This window comes from Podarcis cretensis (genome assembly GCF_951804945.1).
Source record: "Podarcis cretensis genome assembly, chromosome: 4".
Classification (NCBI taxonomy): domain Eukaryota; kingdom Metazoa; phylum Chordata; class Lepidosauria; order Squamata; family Lacertidae; genus Podarcis; species Podarcis cretensis.
In genome coordinates this window covers 85,956,222-85,975,922 of record NC_137173.1, presented here as the reverse complement: position 1 = coordinate 85,975,922, position 19,701 = coordinate 85,956,222, and the positions used below count along the sequence as shown (strand labels likewise).

Sequence of the window (19,701 nt, the reverse complement as noted above, 5' to 3'; positions counted from 1 at the left end):
GTGAAATGAACATAGGTTGGAAATTGCAAGTAGATGGTTTTAATTTGCTTTGACTATATTTGTATATGTTCCTAAAGAATAGATATTGTGTTACATTTCTTCTTCAGACAAATAACGAAGTCGCTGATTGCCATGAGTCTCAAACCAATTAACATGTCAAACACGTGATTTTTAGAAGGAAAAAATACGACCCTTAAAAGTCTAAAAATCAGGCTGTTTTTCCATCTGTCACTCAATGCTACCTAGTACCAGGCTCACATGGGAATGTTCCTAACTCATTTCTGATGTTTTAAAATCTATTGATCCTTAAATGGAAGGAAGGACTGGTAGTGGTGTTAACTCCTGTTCTTTTGGTAGCTTGAGCTCTGCCACGGTTCCGCACCTGCACGGGCAGCTGTCATGCGCCGCGTGTTCACTGCTTGTTTTACTACAGAGCAACTGCTTTTAGGTACCAGTCCACAACTATTTATAACAGCAGGAGGTATCAGAACTCCCACAATGAAACATACCACCTAATTTTCACTTGATATGTCTCTAAAAATACTACAAGTAGCTTGTGCCATCCAGACCTCAAGTTCCAATCACTGTTCCTGCTTCTGGGTTTCATACTTGGGAGAGTTATTGCCTTATAAAACTAGGTACTGCCCTTTACCACAATATCTCTAATTTTATAGACACATCTTTCATAATAGCCAGTTTTTAAGCTATTGTTCTGCTGCTTTACTTTTCCTACTGGAGAGTTTTTTTAGCTGAATTTATAAAATATATGTTTCTGTACATATCTACCCATTCTTCAGTCTCTTATTTCATGAATGACTTCCCTTGCATGCTTACTAATTTATCATAGTTCACCCTTAATCCAAGCAAGGTTATTAAAAGGTAAAGGGACCCCTGACCATTAGGTCCAGTCGTGACCGACTCTGGGGTTGCGGTGCTCATCTTGCTTTATTGGCAGAGGGAGCCTGCGTACAGCTTCCGGTTCATGTGGCTAGCATGCTAAGCCGCTTCTGGCGAACCAGAGCAGCGCATGGAAACGCCGTTTACCTTCCCGCCAGAGCGGTACCTATTTATCTACTTGCACTTTGACATGCTTTCGAACTGCTAGGTTGGCAGGAGCAGGGACCGAGCGAGGTTATTGGTTTCTGCCAAAACACAGCTGCCTATATGTATGCTTGGGATTTTAAAAAAACAAGCCCAACGTGATCCCCCTGATTCTGAGAAAGGAAAGCACGTAGGTACGAGAACACAAACAAAAAGTCCCAGGATCAGGATGCAAAAGAACTCACTAATGGAAAACAAAACAGTATGAAAAGTAAACCAGAAGAATTGCAACAAAGGGTTTTTAGGATGCAGATGTTGCTGATGGTGGATAGCAACCCCTCCCTCCTTCCTCTTGTACAACGTGCTATTTTCTTCTTTGTTTTTTAGAAGCTAAGAGACAGGGTGTTTTTTTGCTTAAATCAGTGACTGGCTTCCTACCGAAAGAAGTGCCATTCTTAGCCGCACCCTGCTTCTGACCTCCTCCCTATCTTGGTTGCTTACCATCTGCCCAGCTGTGGTAGCTTCATACTCTACTGTTTGCCAGCATACTGCATATTCTTGGAGATGTATTGTGTGAGCCACATGGTAGATTGGAAAGGCACACTGGTAGATTAGGCAAATCACCCCCTTCTTGTGACAGGAGGCTTTTATATATAAACGATGATTTTATATAGTTCGTTACCTATGAAAAAGCAAAGATGATTACATGCTTCCTTCCAGGTATATCCCTTGTACCAGTCATAGGTGTTAAGGGTGAATGAACTGGAGTTAAACATTCAGTTTAATTTTAGCTTGCTTCTCTGTCTAAGTCCTAAATCACTCTCCTGCCTGGGCTCCTGAGATTCAGAAATAGAAATATACATAACTGCAACCCATGATAAAGCAACATGGACAAACAAAGACATGAAAACAAATTTTAAAAGCAAATACAATGCCAGTTTTTCTCTTTCTTGTGGCTACATGTGCTACATCACCACTCCAATCCATGCCACTCCTGGAAGAATTAAAATATTAGCTCCTTTAAAAAAAGAAATAGTTCGTGGTTTTTACTGTTACCAATGTTTTCTGAAATAGAAACTCTGGAAGCACGTTTCAAATGTTAATTTGTGTTCACCTTTTTCCATTTAGAGATGTTGAAAGGGGAGACAGCTGTGTGTCTCCTATATCACGAGAGCTTTCCTCAGGAGCTGTTTTGACAGCGCTCGATAGTGATATGCTTCCTTGACGTCTCAATATTTTCATGATTGTTCTTTTGTATCCTCTACATGCAAAGAAATAGATAAAAGGATCCAAGCAGCAGTTTAAATTCATCAGGAAAACAGTGTAATGGAGGGTCTTTTGGAAGATTTGCCGACTGCTGCATGGAATGATATCTTTAAGTACAATCTTCTTAACCATGTATACAATAATGGCAACATGATATGGAGTAAGACAGATGACAAAGACAACGATGATAAAAATAATTGTATTAAAAGCCTTCTTGTTGGTTCCGGACTTTTCAGCTAGTGGGTTTTCTCTTGCAATATGGCAGAGTTTGCAACTAATTTTAGAGTAACAGACTAATATAATCCCAAGGGGGAATGCGTATCCCAGAAGGCAGGCTCCAAGAAGTATCCAAGGGAGATTTGCAATTCGTTCAAAGTTTGGGTATTCCATGCATGTTATTCTTTCTCCTTCCTCGTATGACATTTGTTGTAAAAGCAATGGAATGGTTTGGGCAAGTACAAGAAACCACACAAAGCAACAGATGTACGTGGCACATTTAACTCTTCTGATCTTTGTGCGTAAAGGATGAACCACGGCGACAAACCTGTCAATGCTCAGGCATGTCATGAAGTTCACAGCGGCATAAATGTTGATGTAAAAGACAAGTGCTGAGAGTCTGCAGAGTGCTTCTCCAAGTGGCCAGTGAAAGCCCAGTGCGTAGTATGCTATTCTTCCAGGCAACGCCGTAGTGAAAAGAATGTCTGATACAACAAGATTCGTTGAGTAAATAGTAGTAGAATTCATCTTCTTTCTGTTCTTAACGATTACAGCCAAAGCAAGTGCATTTCCAAGCATTCCGATTAAGAAAATAACACTGTAGAACATGGGCAAGAGGATACGTGCCGTATCGCTGTGCTCATATAGGTCGCAAGTTGAATTATTAGTCTGATGGGCTGTTGAGGCAGCGGTGGCCCAGGCTGTTGCCATAGCTGATATATCCAGGAAGTTTAGGAGACCTAGAAAAACAGAAGGGGCAGGGGTGTGTGTTGTGTTTAATATAGGCAATCATATTTTTCATTGCAAGTGGTCAATAGGTTAGCCTTGTGTAAAACCAAGTAGTTAAATTAGTAGTTAAATTATTTCTTCTTCTTTTAAAAAGTATAATTCCAACTCTTTAAGTTTGGATTTCAAAACAGCAGTCTGTAGAAGATCAGAAGTTTGAAATGAGATAAAGCAACTTAATAACTTGGAAAGGAAGGGCCAAAAGCCATGCCTCTGGTTTCTTCGGGATTAACCTAACTGCTCACTGGCAGTATTAATAAATGGAGAAACCTGCTTTCTGAAACTGACACCATGACACTAGACTTGGAACAGTATGACAGAACGATCTGTCTGAAAGGATCGTTGGCAGACCAGGTCAGAAATACTTAATCCTTGCAATGATGCAAAATACACTGTCAGATCTTCTGATGTGGCTATTTTTTTTCACCCTGTGAAAAATTGCCCATGCAGTCTCCCTGGGAATGGAAATTCCAAAGCCCACCTGTCCCAGTGGCCTGCTCTCTCTGACTAACTTCTGTCTGTAATCCTCACGTCAGTCTTAAGAACGGAAGCAATTGTGTGCTGTTAAAGGGAAAGTGGTAAGCAAACAGAGGTGGGAGCTCAAAGGCCAGGGAAGCAGCCAATAATATATTTATTCATTTATTTATTTTTAAAAAACAAAAACAGTCAGAGCTTTGACTGCAGCTCTCTAGCATTTTAGAAGTAGGTCCTGAAGATTTACTTTTCCAAAAACGAGTACAATATTTTGTGTGTGAACTTCTTTCATGTGAATTGAGCCTTTGCATTGTTTAAAGAGGTTCTATCCTCTCCCCAAACACCTCCAACATGCTCAGATTCACTTCTTCACACACATGCACACCCTTTGTTTCATGGTGTGTCGAAGGAGGAAATAAGTTTGTGATATTATTTTAGGATTGCACACCCATTAAGAACCCTCCCCCCGACCCGGTGCACAAACCCACCTCTTACTTTCAGCACAGTAACTCCTTATTTACCAAATAAAACTTTGCACGTTCATACTACTTCATAAACCTTTTCACTAGTCCAACAATTTTTCCATCCTGCATGGCTATGGTTGTATGAGGGGAAAGAAATGAAGTCTAGGTTCATTCATCTACACTCCACAGTGGTTAGAAAGCTTACAATGGTTGGTTGCGGCAGCAGAAGTGGTTGTGTGGCTTTCAGCTCCCAAACTTACATGGAGTTTCACTCTGCTCAGTCTAGTGTGTTGTATAGTTAGCAACCCTCAGCCACACAGATTGCTTCACGACTGTCTTACAAAGCTGTCTTGTGGCACAGTTAATAAAAACAGGATATTAGTTCAGTTTGTAGTAACATTATTTCTGCACCTCACTAGCTGTCTTGGATGATGAGGGTATATTCTTTGATTTGTAGTATATCTGCTGCAGCAGCAACTTAGAGCTCAGTCCATAGTGTGTTTATTGAGAATTACGTTTTGTGCAAGTACAAAAACTAACCTAGGTTAGGAGGGCGGGGTGGAGACAACAGATGCAGAAAAGAGGAAGGAAGAGACTTTGCTGGCACAACTCCTAATGATTTTTTGTTTCAAGTGCAAGGGAGTTTTTAATAGGAGACATGAATAGATAGAACTGCTCCTCCCAATTTCTGTGTATTTCACAATATTATATATATGTGATTCCTAATTTTGGGGTTTCCAGTAGTTGCAATGTTAACAGCAGTTTGCTTCAAGTGTTTTTGAATTTGTTGTGCTTATATAGCAGTGCCCTGAACTAACCAGGGGCTTTATGTGCTGAGAAGCTATCATCTGTATTTGTATCCCTAGACAGAAATGCATGAAATAGGAGCTATAGATGTAATGCCCCTATCTCACAGCCAGCAAAGCATTTGCACAGCTCTTTAAGGGAAGCTGGAATCCTCATTATCTGTTTTGATGGGCTGTGGGAATTGGTGGAATGCTGAAATGCTCCTCCATTTCAATAATTTCTGCATGGTTATAGTTGTGTATGGAAGATGTATTGGACAGTGAGAACTCCACAAATAGGCTGGGTTATTTGAACAGGACAAAGTTAAGTATGCGCTTGACTAAACTGTGAAAAGTCCCCCCTCCATCCCTCTTCTCACTCTGTGGCTGATTGGTGCAATTCTAGCCTCCTTTAAGGGTTGTTGCATACACACAATGTCAAATCAGACCTCACAACTGCAAAATAAAGAAGATTTTGTAACATTTTAGTATGTTTTTATGCTTAAGTATACCGGTTCCGTTCCATATTCTGTTCAAACTCAATACATTAATCAAATGTCCTTTTCCAGATTTTTGTGTCCGGGGAAAAATTGCGATAGATAAAAAATCAGCTTTGTAAATTTATCTAGTTCATAAAGAAGAAAGCCCGTCAAAATATCAAGAGAGGATGAGTGAAGTAAATGCAGGTGTCCATACACAAAATGATACTGAATTATTGCCAATGTGAGGTTAGGATGACCAGTATCTAATGGGAACATAGCATATAGATATAGTTGTGTGCAGTTTTGAAATGTGATTGCCTGTGAAAAGTGAAAAACTCTTAGTGTCATATCTATTAATGTCTTGAATTGGCAGAGAACCCTAGAGATGTCAAAATGAGTTGCTGAATGCATTAAACATACATTATGCAGTGATACAAACCAGCATGTATAGAACCTTTCGCTCTAATGAAGTGGTTAAAAGATACACAACCATAACCCTCAACTTGTCAGATTTGGTACATTAAAATAATATTTAACTGTCAAATATACATAAAGTGCAATGATCATTATCACACTGAAAGCAATGACAACACTTTTTGAAAGTGTATGATTTGCAGTTGTTCTTAAATAAAAAGTCGGAGGCTGCAATCGTATGCACATTTATCTTAATGAGTGCCACTGAATACAGTGGAACAGAGTTTTGAATATAAATATAAGAGTGTACTGTTATTTTGAGGGGGGGATCAAACTTACTGTGGGATAAAATATATATGAGAAAATGCATTGTGAATATTACGTTTCTGCCCCACTTAAAAAGCCAAAGTATATTACAAGGTCACTGTTCATTTAACATAAACAACAAAACATTGTGAAGCCTATTCATACACCACTTGGAGTGAGATCCAATGTTGTGTGAACGTTCACACACATAACAGGGCTTCTCTTTCCTTCCCTTACCCCTGTAGCCCACTGTGTGTGCCAAAAATCTGCTCCATAGGGTTGGGTGACACACAGGGGAACCACGTGTTGAGATTCCAACATTGCAGGGGGTTGGACAAGATGACACTCAAGGTCCCTTCATGGTCTACAATTCTATGATTCTAAGAGAAACCAGGGATCCTGTTGTTCCACTAGCTTCCATTGCATGAGTGGGCAGGCAGCTTGGATGTTATCCGAGGATTGAAGCCCCCTGTCAATGCTTACTTGGAAGTAAGCTCCAGTGGACACAGTGTCCATATAAATGTGGACAGGTTTGGGTTCTGTGGGGACAATTCTATGCATACCTCTTTGGGAGTAAATCTAATCAATGGGGGGTAAGAACAGGTAGCTAAAAAAAAGGTAAAGGGCCTCTGGATGGTTAAGTTGCTGTTGCTGCTCTTGTGAGTACTAGGAAGACCGCTCCCTCTCCAGCCAACTCCATCGGGCCTAGGGGGCAGGGCCTGCCCTCACCACCACAGCTTAAGAGGCCTGAGACTGGGAGTGGCCGCCGGGACCACACAACACCGGTCCTGAGAGATCTGCATTGGCTCCCAGTACGTTTCTGAACACAGTTCAAAGTGTTGTGTTGACCTTTAAAGCCCTAAACGGCCTCGATCATGTATACCTGAAGGAGCGTCTCCACCCCCATCGTTCAGCCCGGACACTGAGATCCAGTGCCAAGGGCCTTCTGGCAGTTCCCTCATTGCGAGAAGTGAGGTTACGGGGAACCAGACAGAGGGCCTTCTCGGTAGTGGTGCCCACCCTTAGAATACCCTCCCTTTAGATGTGAAGGAAATAAACAGCTATCTTCTCTTTAAAAGACATCTGAAGGCAGCCCTGTTTAGGGAAGTTTTTAATATTTAATGCTGCATTGTTTTTAACACTTGATTGGGAGCCGCCCAGAGTGGCTGGGGAAACTCAGCCAAATGGGCAGGGTATAAATAATAAATTATTATTATTATATTAAGTCCAGTCAAAGGCGACTATGGAGTTGCGGTGCTCATCTTGCTTTTCAGGCTGAGGGAGCTGCCATTTGTCCACAAACAGCTTTCCAGGGTCGCATAGCCAGCATGACTAAACCGCTTCTGGCGCAACGGGACACCATGACGAGTGCCAGAGCGCACAGAAACGCCGGTACCTTCCCAGCCGCAGCTATTTATCTACTCGTGCTGGCATGCTTTCAAATTGCTAGGTTGGCCGAAACTGGGACAGAGCAATGGTGGGAGCAGATGTTTATAGGAAGCCCAAAAGCAGGACATGAGTCCAACAGCACTTTCTGCATTTATGTTCACCTGCAACTGGTATTCACAGGTATACCCCAGGTATACCATTTCCTTTACTTGAGATAGCACCCCACCATCATGAATAGGCTAGCCCCTTCTAAAGTCACTGTGTGGCGCCCATCACAACACATCAGCAAATTTCTGTTTTCTCATGTGCTGTGTGAAGAAACACTTCTTTTTGTGTCTCCTGAAATTTCCAGCTTCATTGGGTGACTCTGAGTTCTAGTATTAGAAGAGAACAAGGAAAAAGTCTCTCTGCCTACTTTCACCACACTGTGTAGTATTTTTCACACCTCTATATGTCCCTTCTTGATTGCCTTTTTTTCTAAACTAAAAAGCACTAGATATTGTAAAACATGCATAGGGCTGGACTACTTTAGAACAATTTCCCCCAGGAAGTGGGAAGACATTTTAATGCATCCTAAAAATAAAAAGTTTTAAAGAAAAAAATCATTTTAAAAAGGGAACTGTAAAGCCATTATCACATTCTTTAAACATGAATAGTGATTAAACTAGTTTTTAAATAACAGCTTAATATTACTTCATATCCTATAAGTACCTGTCCTTTATTCTTTAAAAACTTGTACTGAACCAGTTTTTTTTCCTAGTACTCTTTTAATATAAGCCTTAATTTCCGGTTCTAACTCCCACCCCAATACCTATATTAGAAAAATTAACAATGTTGCAATTGAAATTAAACTACAGTCCTACTACATGCTTCTTATTTTTCAACTTATAGAAACATTTTAGCCAGAAAAGCAAACTCCTTACAAATCTAATTTACCTTCCCCTCAACTTCCCTCCCCTCCTTTCTGCAGTTATTTCTTTCATATCTTTTTGTTACTGCATATCCAATTCAAATATATTTATAAATTTTCCTTTATCCACCCCTTAGTTATCTCTTACTGCACATGTTTATGTCAATCCCGCTAATGTTTTAATTTGTTTACAATATGTCCTGAAAGAATCAATAAATTTCCCCCCTTCTATTTTAAAAAGTCTCTCTTCTTGATTTCTTATTCTTCTGGTGAGCTTCTCCATCCCTGCATAGTCCCTTAAGTTTAATTGCCAATTTGCCCTGCTGCATGCTTCTATGAACATTGCTGTATCATAAATACTCTCCACAAATTGCTTCTCTCTCCTGTCTAAAGAAGTGCCTGCTTCATAGTCACATCAGAAAATTTGACTCCCACAGCAGTTTAAATGCCTTGTTTTGAAAAGAACAGAACATAGTATTCCCTCTACTCACTTTATCAGTAGTTTGTTAAGTCCTCTGTTAAGTCCTCTGTGTGGTGCTTGCACTTGCTACACATTTCAGATGCAACTGTTTCCCCTTTGCGTGTTGTTCTTACGAGTGATTAGGTCAGACTACCCTTTTAAGGAGTTGATGGCATTTCCCCTCCCTATGGCTGAAGTATACCTAAAAAAACAGTATGGGAAGTGACAGCATCTATTCACCTCATGTTTTTCATGCTTCGTTTCTCCCCCCCCCCCCGAGTGTTAACGGCATTTAAAAAAGAAACCGAGAGATCATGGCTTTCATAGACCAAACCTTACTTCATCAGTTCCCCCCCACAAAAGAAACTCCGAAAAGCAGAGGGGAAAGTTAAAATTGCTAGATATGATATCTACCGTAAGATGAAGGTGTTTATATTTTAGCCTGATGGGCTATGATGGTGTGGATGCTCAGCGTTGTTGCAGATATCATAATCTCAGCACAAGTGGTTCTTGAAACCAAGGTCCAGACTTCATATCATGATGGCAGCAAGGTATCGTACTTTTCCGGGTATAAGACGAGGATTTTTTTTACTGCGGCAAGGCCTTTTTTTGATTGGGTGTTGCAGCGGCATTTGGGCAGGCGATAGGCAGTAGCTGGCGGTGAACGGTTTCTTTGTTGCTCAACAACTCTGGACAATCTCCCCCCATTTTCTAAATGTTGAGTCCCCCAAAATACATGGGGGCGTGATCTCATTCAAATATAAAATAGGAATGAGAGTGTGACCTTCCTTTAGCAGTAAGAGAACACGTATGGCAAGCAAGGGCACACATCCACAAATAAAATCTAATTAGCTAGACAAGAAAGCCAACTCAAAACAGAACCTGCCACACTAAAAAGGGAAGAACTGTGACGTCTACTTGAAATTTAGCCAATGTTTTGTTTACCTAGAAACAAGTATCAGGTTTTGGTGAAAAGTGAGGTTTTGTGGGGTAGATAGGTTTTGTATATCATGGTCTGACTAAAGAACTTAAAGCATCTCGTGGGTTTCTATGACAAAAAATGGAAAATGTTTTGAAAGGGCCATGGTGCTGTATTCTGTATAGTCTGTTTTGTGGGGTTTTCAGGACCTCCCCGGCTTAAAAAAGAAGAAGTTGTGTTACATAATGAATGGGATGATACAAGCCTAAACTAAAAAGCAGTCATTCCATAGGAAATTACCTGGGGTATCTATGTATGTCAGTTCCCTGAAGCATCTCTTGATTTTTGTGTGGGGGATTTTGTACAAGTAAATTCCACACCAGCTAATGCAAATCAGTCCATGAGTTGTAAATGTAATCAAGTTTGCAGTCATATTTGTTCAGTTACTGACAGTTAACTGGTGTTAAGAGGCAAGCTATTAATATGCTGTGTGATGTGCCATTTTTAATAAGCTGTCACCTGCTTAGTATTTTATAGTGTAGTCTTTCCAAAAAGCAATGAAATGCTCAGGTGTTTGTTTGTTTTTTAATGTAGGCATGTGATCAAAATACAGTGGTACCTCGGGTTACAAATGCTTGAGGTTACAGACGCTTCAGGTTACAGACTCCACTAACCCAGAAATAGTACCTCGGGTTAAGAACTTTGCTTCAGGATGAGAACAGAAATCATGCAATGGTGGCGCGGCGGCAGTGGGAGGCCCCATTAGCTAAAGTGGTACCTCAGGTTAAGAACAGTTTCAAGTTAAGAACGGACCTCCAGAACGAATTAAGTTCTTAACCCAAGGTACCACTGTAGTACTTTGTGCGACTTCAGTGATGCATTAAACATGATTCCATTTATGGATTATGTGATTTGTGGTGCTCTTGTTTAAACTTAAGAAACATGTTTCCAAAGTTCACTGCCATTAAGCAATAAGGCAGCTGCCTCAGGTTGGGGCTGCAACAGCCCCCGAAGCTAGCTTGCTAACAACAGTGTTGTAACTTGGGGTCTCAAATTTTAGCCCTGTGCAATACCAAAATTTGGTGCCCCCCCCCCCGCCCGGCCCCTCACGTTCCATTCTGCATAATAGTTGCAGAGCCCCCTGTGGTGCCACTGAGACTCTGCACCCAGTGCGACTGAACCGGTTCCTCTCCCCAAATCCATCTCTACTCCTAATCTACCCTCAGGTACAGCAGAATATGTTGTTCCATTGTGAGTCCACTCAGTTTCTGTGCCTGAAATTACTTTCATTCCAGGCTGCAAGATGTCTTCATCTTGCAGCGGAATTTGCTGCCAAGGAGTGTGGTGGAGTCTCCTTCTTTGGAGGTCTTTAAGCAGAGGCTTGACAACCATATGTCAGAAGTGCTCTGATGGTGTTTCCTGCTTGGCAGGGGGTTGGACTCGATGGCCCTTGTGGTCTCTTCCAACTCTATGATTCTATGATTCTATGATTCTATTCTATGAAGATTTGCTGTCAGTTGACCTAATACAATACAGTGGTACCTCGGGTTAAATACTTAATTTGTTCCCGAGGTCTGTTCTTAACCTGTGGTCTCTGCCAACTATATGATTCTATGATTCTATGATTCTAGGCCTGAGCATCACACATGCTGACAATTGCAAATTTGGTTAAATATATGGAGGAAGCTGCTTTTAAATTCAAGTTACGTAATCCACAGTACCATGACATTTATTTGCAGCTGGATTCTGTCAAATGCCAAATATCTGAATGCTTTTCCATACAGTTTTACCCTTTCCCCTGATATGTTCAGTTTTGACGTGCATTCAACATTTGACTCCCCACCATTGATACATATACCATGTGATCAGGGATGATGGGGAAGTCTGCTAATCATGGGAAAGTCTCTTTTGCACTGTCTGTTGGAAAGAATTATGGTCTCAAAACTCCAGACAGGACTGAAGTAACTCCTTTCCCCCTCCATCAACTTCTAGCACAGTAGTACTTATGCAGCAGAATGATGTTACAGAGTTCAAAGCTGATAGATTGTACAATTTGACTACAGATGCAGCACCCTATTGTCAAATATCCCCACCTCCTCATTATGAAGTCTCTGCTCCCACCTCATATCAGCAGCTCTAGGTTTTAAAAACAATAAAAGACCAAACACTAATGCTTTTTAGTTCAGAGAAAATTGGCAGCAAAGGAGACATACTAGTGCCAGGGTTAGAAACATCAGGCCCAGGAGCAAAATGTTGCCCTCCAGATCTCACTTACTAGTCCCTGGTACTCTACCCCAAAACAGTGTCTATTACTGACTTGGCTCTGCAAAGTAAAGGTAAAAGGACCCCTGACCATTAGGTCCAGTCGTGCCCGACTCTGGGGTTGCGGCACTCATCTTGCTTTATTAGCCGAGGGAGCCGGTGTACAGCTTCCTGGTCATGTGGCCAACATGACTAAGCTGCTTCTGGCGAACCAGAGCAGCGCACGGAAACGCCGTTTACCTTCCCACCACAGCGGTACCTATTTATCTACTTGCACTTGACGTGCTTTCGAACTGCTAGGTTGGCAGGAGCAGGGACCGATCAATGGGAGCTCACCCCATCGCAGGGATTCAAATCGGCAAGTCCTAGGCTCTGTGGTTTAACCCACAGCACGACCCGTGTCCCTTACTTGGCTCTGCACTTGACTGTTTTTGCCTGGCTGGCATGTGTCTTTAAACTGTGACAACGTCACTTGCTTGTGTGGATGGCAGATTGAATGATGTAGAGATCTCTGATTTTTCTATGACCGGAATGTAGCCTACTGTACAAAGGGAAGAATTGCATCCATTGCTATGCCCTCCTTTGCCTCTTACTCTTCCATCACTGGCCTGTGGTTGCTGGCACATTGGCCATGAAACGGGGTGGCCCTTGGGCTGAAAAAAGATTATCCATCCCTGTGACCAGGGATGTGCCCAGGTTGGCCTCAGCCCATCTGTTTACTCAGTCGAATGCTCCTCCACTGCTCTTTGTGGCTGTGCAAGGCATGCAGACTCTTCTGAGCACCTCAGCAGAAGAATACAAGGGATGGGGCAAGGGGCTCCTTGCGAAGGGCACAAGGGAGTCTAGGTATGCCTCTGCCTGTGACCAGTGGTGGAGCTAGCCGCTTGGGGCACCCAGAGTGGTGCCATGCACCTGGGGGTGGGGCGATCCGCCCAGGGTGATCACGCCCGGGGGGTGCGATCTGACACAGTGGCAATCAAGCCTGGTTAGGGGGTGCAATCGTCGCAGCCGCGCTCACGCCCAGCCGGGATTTTGTCACCCCACCCTCTTTATTACTACACGACACAAGCTCTTCTCCACCTTTTGCAATGTTCTTGGTGGCTCATGCTAAAGGATAATACAGAATTCTGTCCTTTTAAGCAAGAGAAACCAGGCACCAAACTTTCTGCAGTTAGTATCTGGTGAGTTACTAACTTTCCTGCTGAGACACTATAAGTAGAAGTGCCAGCTATCAAGGATCATGAGGTGTGTGGGTAATGGGACAAGCTACTTAAGTATCTGCAAATACAAAGGGCATGAAAATTAGTTGGTGCAGACAAACTCTTTATATTTCATTGCAGGTACTTTCAGATATTACTATTACTGTCCAGCAATGTCCCTTCCATTGCACAGAGATGGTAAATGCAATGTACAGTGGCTTAAGATTCAGCCATCATTAACCCTCTAGAAAAGTCATACGTATATTTAGGCTGGGGTACTGTCAATTCTGCAAAGAGTCACAAGTTATCTGCAAAGTCCTGAAATTTCAGAGCTCATGCCCAGCCGGGATTTTATCACCCCCCCCCCCCCCGATGACACCTGGGGCGAACTGCCCCCCCCTTCCTACACCCATGACAGAGGTTTATAGAGATTTATAGTATGGAAAAAGGGGACAGAGAGAGATTCTTCTTTGCTGAACTCAGTACTAGAACATTGTACTAGAACTCAGCTTTTCACAGTAAGATCAGGACAGACCAAAGAAAGTGCTTATTCATACAGTGCATAAATAACCTCAGGAATTTGCTGCCATTAGATGCTTCGTGGGATAATAGATCTATCAGTGGTTATTCACCATGACTTGTAAATATAGGCTCTTTGTTCAGAGGTAATGCAGTTGTTAATACTAATGACTGAAGGAAGAGGCAAACAACAGGGAGTAGCTGTTGCCTTCATGCTTGCTTGTAGACTTCCCAGATGCTTGAAGCTGCCACTGTAAAACAGGATGCTAGATGAGATAGACCATTAATCTGAACCAGCAGAACCTTATAGTCTTATTTTGGTGTACATGGAGACAAGGCTGAACTTTTATTATAGACAGCATCAAGCACTTTGACTAGGTTTTTTCAGTCTCGTGAAACCTCTTCTGTAAGTAAACATATTACTTAACAAGAAATGGGCATTGTGATAGAGAGTTGCAAAACCTCAAAAGCACAGAGAATAAGGAACTACATGGTTAGGATGCTTCAGGATAATTTTTTGCCTGTGCGTCTTCGTTATCAAAGACCTGACCACACATGGCTTTATATAGATGGAATTATAGGTTACAGACAGAATACATACTGGGCTCTCTTATCTTTTTCAAACATATTAGATAGGACTGCATTTTCAGTTTATACTGGTATTTTCCATATTAAAAACCTGTTTACATGCAAGGGCATCACACTGACTTGCATTACACGTGTCAGAATGTTATTTTTTTTTTAATGCCCTTAGAAATATAGCTCCCCAACAATTTTCCGATGTGAGGATCTTATGCCTCCCCAGGCCAATGCTCTGTTGATTTATAGCAAAACGGATTACCAGTAATGCACATCTGTTGGGGGCTTTAGTTCCTGAGACTTGATGCTGACTTTAGAAGACCACTGGCTACCTCTTTCAAATGAGGTAGCAGCTCTTCTTGTTGTAACTGAAGGAGGAAGCCAAGATGAGGGATGCCTCAAGCCATCCTTTACTGGCTTTTGAGGAAATGTTGGTGTTCTATTTAATGGTTTGTTTGTTTGTTTGTTTGCATTTAGAAAGCTAGTAATACTTCTGTAAATAGTGACTTGCCTAAGACCACACAAAATGTTCATGAGCACTGCAGTTTCCTGGATCACATTCTTTTATGCGTTGCGCCACAGTCTTGGCCTCAAGCCCCATCAGCAAAGGAACGTACACAAGCATGGCTGCCTGTCTCAAAGGGGTTTCCCGCAAAACCAGTATGGCAGTAGCACTATTCTCACAGAGCATGGCCAGTCACTGAGGCAGCACAGCCGAGGATAAAATGCATGTCGCCAGGTTTGTGAAAAGCAGCACAAGAAACAAGGACATTTGGCTCCTTGCTCACCCAGCTGCAGTTTCCTCCTCAATATTGCTCTCTCTCCTTTGAGGGAAATGATGCTAAGAGAATGTATGAGGCAAGAGAACATTTGGTCATTGTGGGAGAATGTGCTTAAGAGAGAACAAAATAACTCAAAGTAGCTCAAAGTAACTTGTGTATGTGCAACAAAGTGGGAGAGCCAGAGAAATGCTACGGAAAAAAATAACTGGGTGTGACCTTGCTGCAATAAAAAACTTCTGTGTTTTGGTTTTGCACCTCTAAGCACATGGTTTCATGTTATTATTCACAGAGACACTAAATAGGTGGTGATGTGTCTTGAAGAGGGCTGTGAATCAGAGTTTTGAGATTCCTGTTTTCTTGCTTTTCTTCTACTTGAATTTGATAAACTGCACCCTCCCCACCCCCCGTGTATTATGCTCTTTTGCTGTTTGCTCTTTAAGTAAAAGTAGCTACTCAAGATATGCTACCATCGTTATACTGAAATATATCCCTACTGCTTTTATAGAGCACAGTTTTCTAAGCAAGTCTTTTTGTGAAAGCCAGTTCCTACTTTCTGTCTCTTGGTTGTTCTTCAAAATAACCAAGTATGATGAAGAAAAATGGATCATGCAGAAAAGAGGCAGGTGAAATTCCTCACCTCTGACGTGCTAAAAAGGTAAAGGTACCCCTGCCCGTACGGGCCAGTCTTGACAGACTCTGGGGTTGTGCGCCCATCTCACTTAAGAGGCCAGGGGCCAGCGCTGTCCTGAGACACTTCCGGGTCACGTGGCCAGCGTGACATCGCTGCTCTGGCGAGCCAGAGCCGCACACGGAAACGCCGTTTACCTTCCCGCTGGTAAGCGGTCCCTATTTATCTACTTGCACCCGGAGGTGCTTTCGAACTGCTAGGTTGGCAGGCGCTGGGACCGAGCAGCGGGAGCGCACCCCGCCGCAGGGATTCGAACCGCCGACCTTTCGATCGGCAAGTCCTAGGCGCTGAGGCTTTAACCCACAGCGCCACCTGCGTCCCTTCTGACGTGCTAGATAGGTGCTAAGATGAGAGTGGGCCTGGTTCATCATTCTTCATCCAGCAATAGCAGTTTTAATGATGGACTACAGGGTTGTGTAGATGGGAAGCAGACAAGGGTCTTTCTCTCAGCCTTTTGGGTTGTTGTCATCATATTCTAATCTGGGGAGGGGAAAACCTCTGGTCATTCGTAGAATTTTTGCTCTAAATAAGATAGGCACAGCATTTAAAACTTTTAATAGACTGAGAGACATGTTTTGACTTCAAAATCAGTCAAGGGAGAGAGGCTGAAGCCTTTTTGTACAAATTCTATTGACCCCCCATTTTTGTACTGTATTTTGTCTCAACAGCTTGGGCCCTGTATTTGCTCTTTTTGTACCATTTTATTGCTCCATTCCAAGAGTGCAAGTGACACAAATTCTAGGCCAGTTTTCCATCACAAACAAGACACTGGTCTATATATTGGGTTTGCAGGTACAGTATGTATTGATTTGCTTGCTTTTCATTTACTTAGCAGTGCAGCAACTTTCATTTCCTTGCAGTGTTTTCCAGAACTCCCCCGTATTATATACTCTGTTTCCAAGTATTTAGTCCGAAGACACAATAAAATTGTTTGAATTGGGAACTTTTCAATTAATGCTGCAGTGCATGGAGTTGCATGATGAACCTGAAGTGCTTACTAATTTTGCAAATGTTAGTGACAGTAATCCAGAGACCTTGTGGAAAATGGGATTCAGTGAGTGTCCATTGTTTCTCCCTTTTCCATAGCTGTTAGTGGATAACAGCCCACTTTCTGCATGTCTAGTATTTCCCATTGACAAAATTTTATTGATTAGGTAGGGTGAGATGGTTCTCCTTGGAGTTTAAAAATGAGTATTTTAAACATGCTAAGAAAACAGGAGGCTACTGGAGCCCCTGGGCCTTGAACTGGGAGTCCTAGGGACCTAGGTTGGCTAGGCCTGGTATATGATGCAAAGTCTCTGTCTTCTGAATAGTTAACAGAGCAGTGCATTCTGCTTAATATAATAATAACTTCAGCTCAGATGCTGATGTTTGAAATATTAAAGTAGAAATGCATCCCTTGAGTATAGCCTCAAACCTGGCTCTGCTGACACAGCCATTCGTTATTCCTAATAACAGAGGAAAATAAAGTACATGCTCTGCAAAGTCTGTTATTTTGATCATTTTTATCTTACAAGTAAGGCGATAACTGCTAGCATCTAGTCTAGATGTTTATCTCAGCTTCAGTTATACTTGGGGTGCTTTCCTTTCTTATCATGACAAACTGGTAGGTGTGCCGTTAAAAACTTCACCATGTGCAACAGAGATTTTGCTCGATTATGTGGTTTTGTCATTTGAATGTGCTTTTCTCGTGCCGACTAAATGCCTGTCCAACATATGGCACACATTGAAGCAGTTTGTCAGAATTCAGTGGCAAGACTTGTTAAAAAAATATTATTGATCCAGAAAGTTCTAAAAAGATTGAAGAGCTGCACATAACAATAGCATAATTTATAAAATAAATACAGTGGAAATTGCCAGTTTTTTATTCATCTGTTCCATGTTCATTTTGGGGTTGGTTTTTTTTATTAACATTTTGCAGAAGAAGGGGAATGAATATGCCACTGTCAGGTTATTACTCATTTCTGCTTCTCCTGCACTATGTACACAACCGTTTCCTTTTAAATACTTCTTTCTCTGGCTTCAGAATCTTCTTGTGTCTCATCTTTCTGCAACTTCATATCTCCTTTCCAATCCTTCTCTCCGTTTAAAGTATTTTACCTATTATTTTTAAATAGTAGAAATGGGGAGTCTAATGAAGAAAAGTCATTAAGTTCATCTTTGCCTGTAGAAGTAAATTCTGAAGAAAAAAGGGTCAGATCCAGTTGCACTTTGCTGCACAACAATCGTCAGCAGATTGGTGCATGGTTTTTCAACTGTATTCTCCCTCTCCTTTTTATATATGCAATTGGACTCAACCCCCCCCCCCCCCACCACCAACCAGGCACCATTGCTGAAACAACATATTCCAAAAGATTTAATTGGCAAATTGTTTCCACCAAGGTGTTTTCATTGGTTGTGGTCTAGCTTTGTTTCTTGTTCTATCCCCTTTGGTTTCAATCACTTTCCTACTCACACAGATTTACTGTGATATCTGCTACATTATTATTGATAGCAATAGTCAACCAAAGCATTGTGTAATAAAAGTTGCGTTTTTAAACTGTGCTTTTTTGTCTTGTAGCTTTTAACTTCTGGGTCTTACATCTGGATTGTAGCTTTAAGTGGGCTGGTAAGTGTATTTCATTACTGTTTTCTTTACAACAAGTTAACAGTTTTCAGCACTCACATGCACTTTTCTGTTTTAATATTTACAACCTTTACCAAATTCAATTCAGCTGACATTCTTAACAACAATAACAACAAAAAATTGTGGCCAAAATGGTTCAGCACATAAACTTTGCCTCTTATTTCCCTTCCAGCTTGCTCCGTTGCTCAGTACATAGGCTAGCTTTCACAGAGAGATGGCTGCTACATTACATGTACTCTACACCCCATTTAATTAAAAGAAATCCCAGTGGTAACTGATAGAGCATTTGATACAGTTTATAAATCTATACATTGTCAGTACTTATCCATTACAAAGAGGACTGTCATGATAGGAATGATAGAAGGGAGGAATGCTTTAGGAGGGTTTCTTCTTCAGGGTTTGCCAAGAGCTGCGGGAGATTTCCCAGAAGGAGAGGGTTTGTGTTCCCTGCACCAATTCTACAGCTGGCCAGTGAACTGGGCATGGAGTGATGCCTTTTTAGGAAACACAAAAGGTTAGGCGCAGTTGTTGGATATTCACAGAGGAAGCTGGGGCAACAAACTGGGTTGTTTGAATAGCTCTGTGTTTGATGCTGGCTTGTTCAACAAACCACGGTTAAAAAAATATTATTATTATTATTATTATTATTATTATTATTATTATTATTATTATTAATTTATACCCTGCCCATTGGCTGGGTTTCCGCAGCCACTCTGGGCAGCTTCCAACCAAATATTAAAAACAATACGGCATCAGACATTAAAAAATTTCCTAAACAGGGCCGCCTTCAGTTGTCTTTTAAAAGTAAAATAGTTCTTTATTGCCTTGACATCTGCTGGGAGGGCATTCCACAGGGCAGGCGCCACTACCGAGAAGGCCCTCTTCCTGGTTCCCTGTAATCTCACTTCTCGCAGTGAGGGAACCGCCAGAAGGCCCTCGGCGCTGGACCTAACTAAGACTTAGCGCAGTTCTTTCTAGACTTGGTAACCTCCAGATGTTGCTGGATTATAGCTCTTACCACCCCATCAACCATTGGCCATGCTGGCTGGTGTTGATAGGAATTACAGTCCGAAACATCGGAAGGGCACCAGACTTGGGAAGGCTGGGTTAACGCTATGTCCAAATGTGGCAAAA

At 41.8% G+C, this 19,701-nt stretch overlaps 2 protein-coding genes across 2 annotated transcripts in view; one reads left to right on the top strand and one right to left on the bottom strand.

Annotated features, from left to right (window-relative positions):
* The window catches only part of UBAC2 (UBA domain containing 2), an 85,899-nt gene that overhangs the window by 35,127 nt on the left and 31,071 nt on the right, over window positions 1–19,701 (top strand). Inside the window, exons 5-6 of the mRNA XM_079972977.1 lie at window positions 16,610–16,733; window positions 18,502–18,549. Coding sequence (XP_079829103.1) covers window positions 16,610–16,733; window positions 18,502–18,549 — 172 coding nt within the window. The remainder of the gene's footprint in view (window positions 1–16,609; window positions 16,734–18,501; window positions 18,550–19,701) is intronic.
* On the bottom strand, window positions 1,942–10,529 carry GPR183 (G protein-coupled receptor 183). Its single transcript, XM_079975004.1, has 3 exons — window positions 9,408–10,529; window positions 9,025–9,195; window positions 1,942–3,263 (listed from the first exon to the last, which is right to left on the bottom strand). Exon 3 carries the CDS (start codon window positions 3,232–3,234, stop codon window positions 2,152–2,154), a length of 1,083 nt encoding a protein of 360 aa, XP_079831130.1. The 5' UTR covers window positions 3,235–3,263; window positions 9,025–9,195; window positions 9,408–10,529; the 3' UTR covers window positions 1,942–2,151.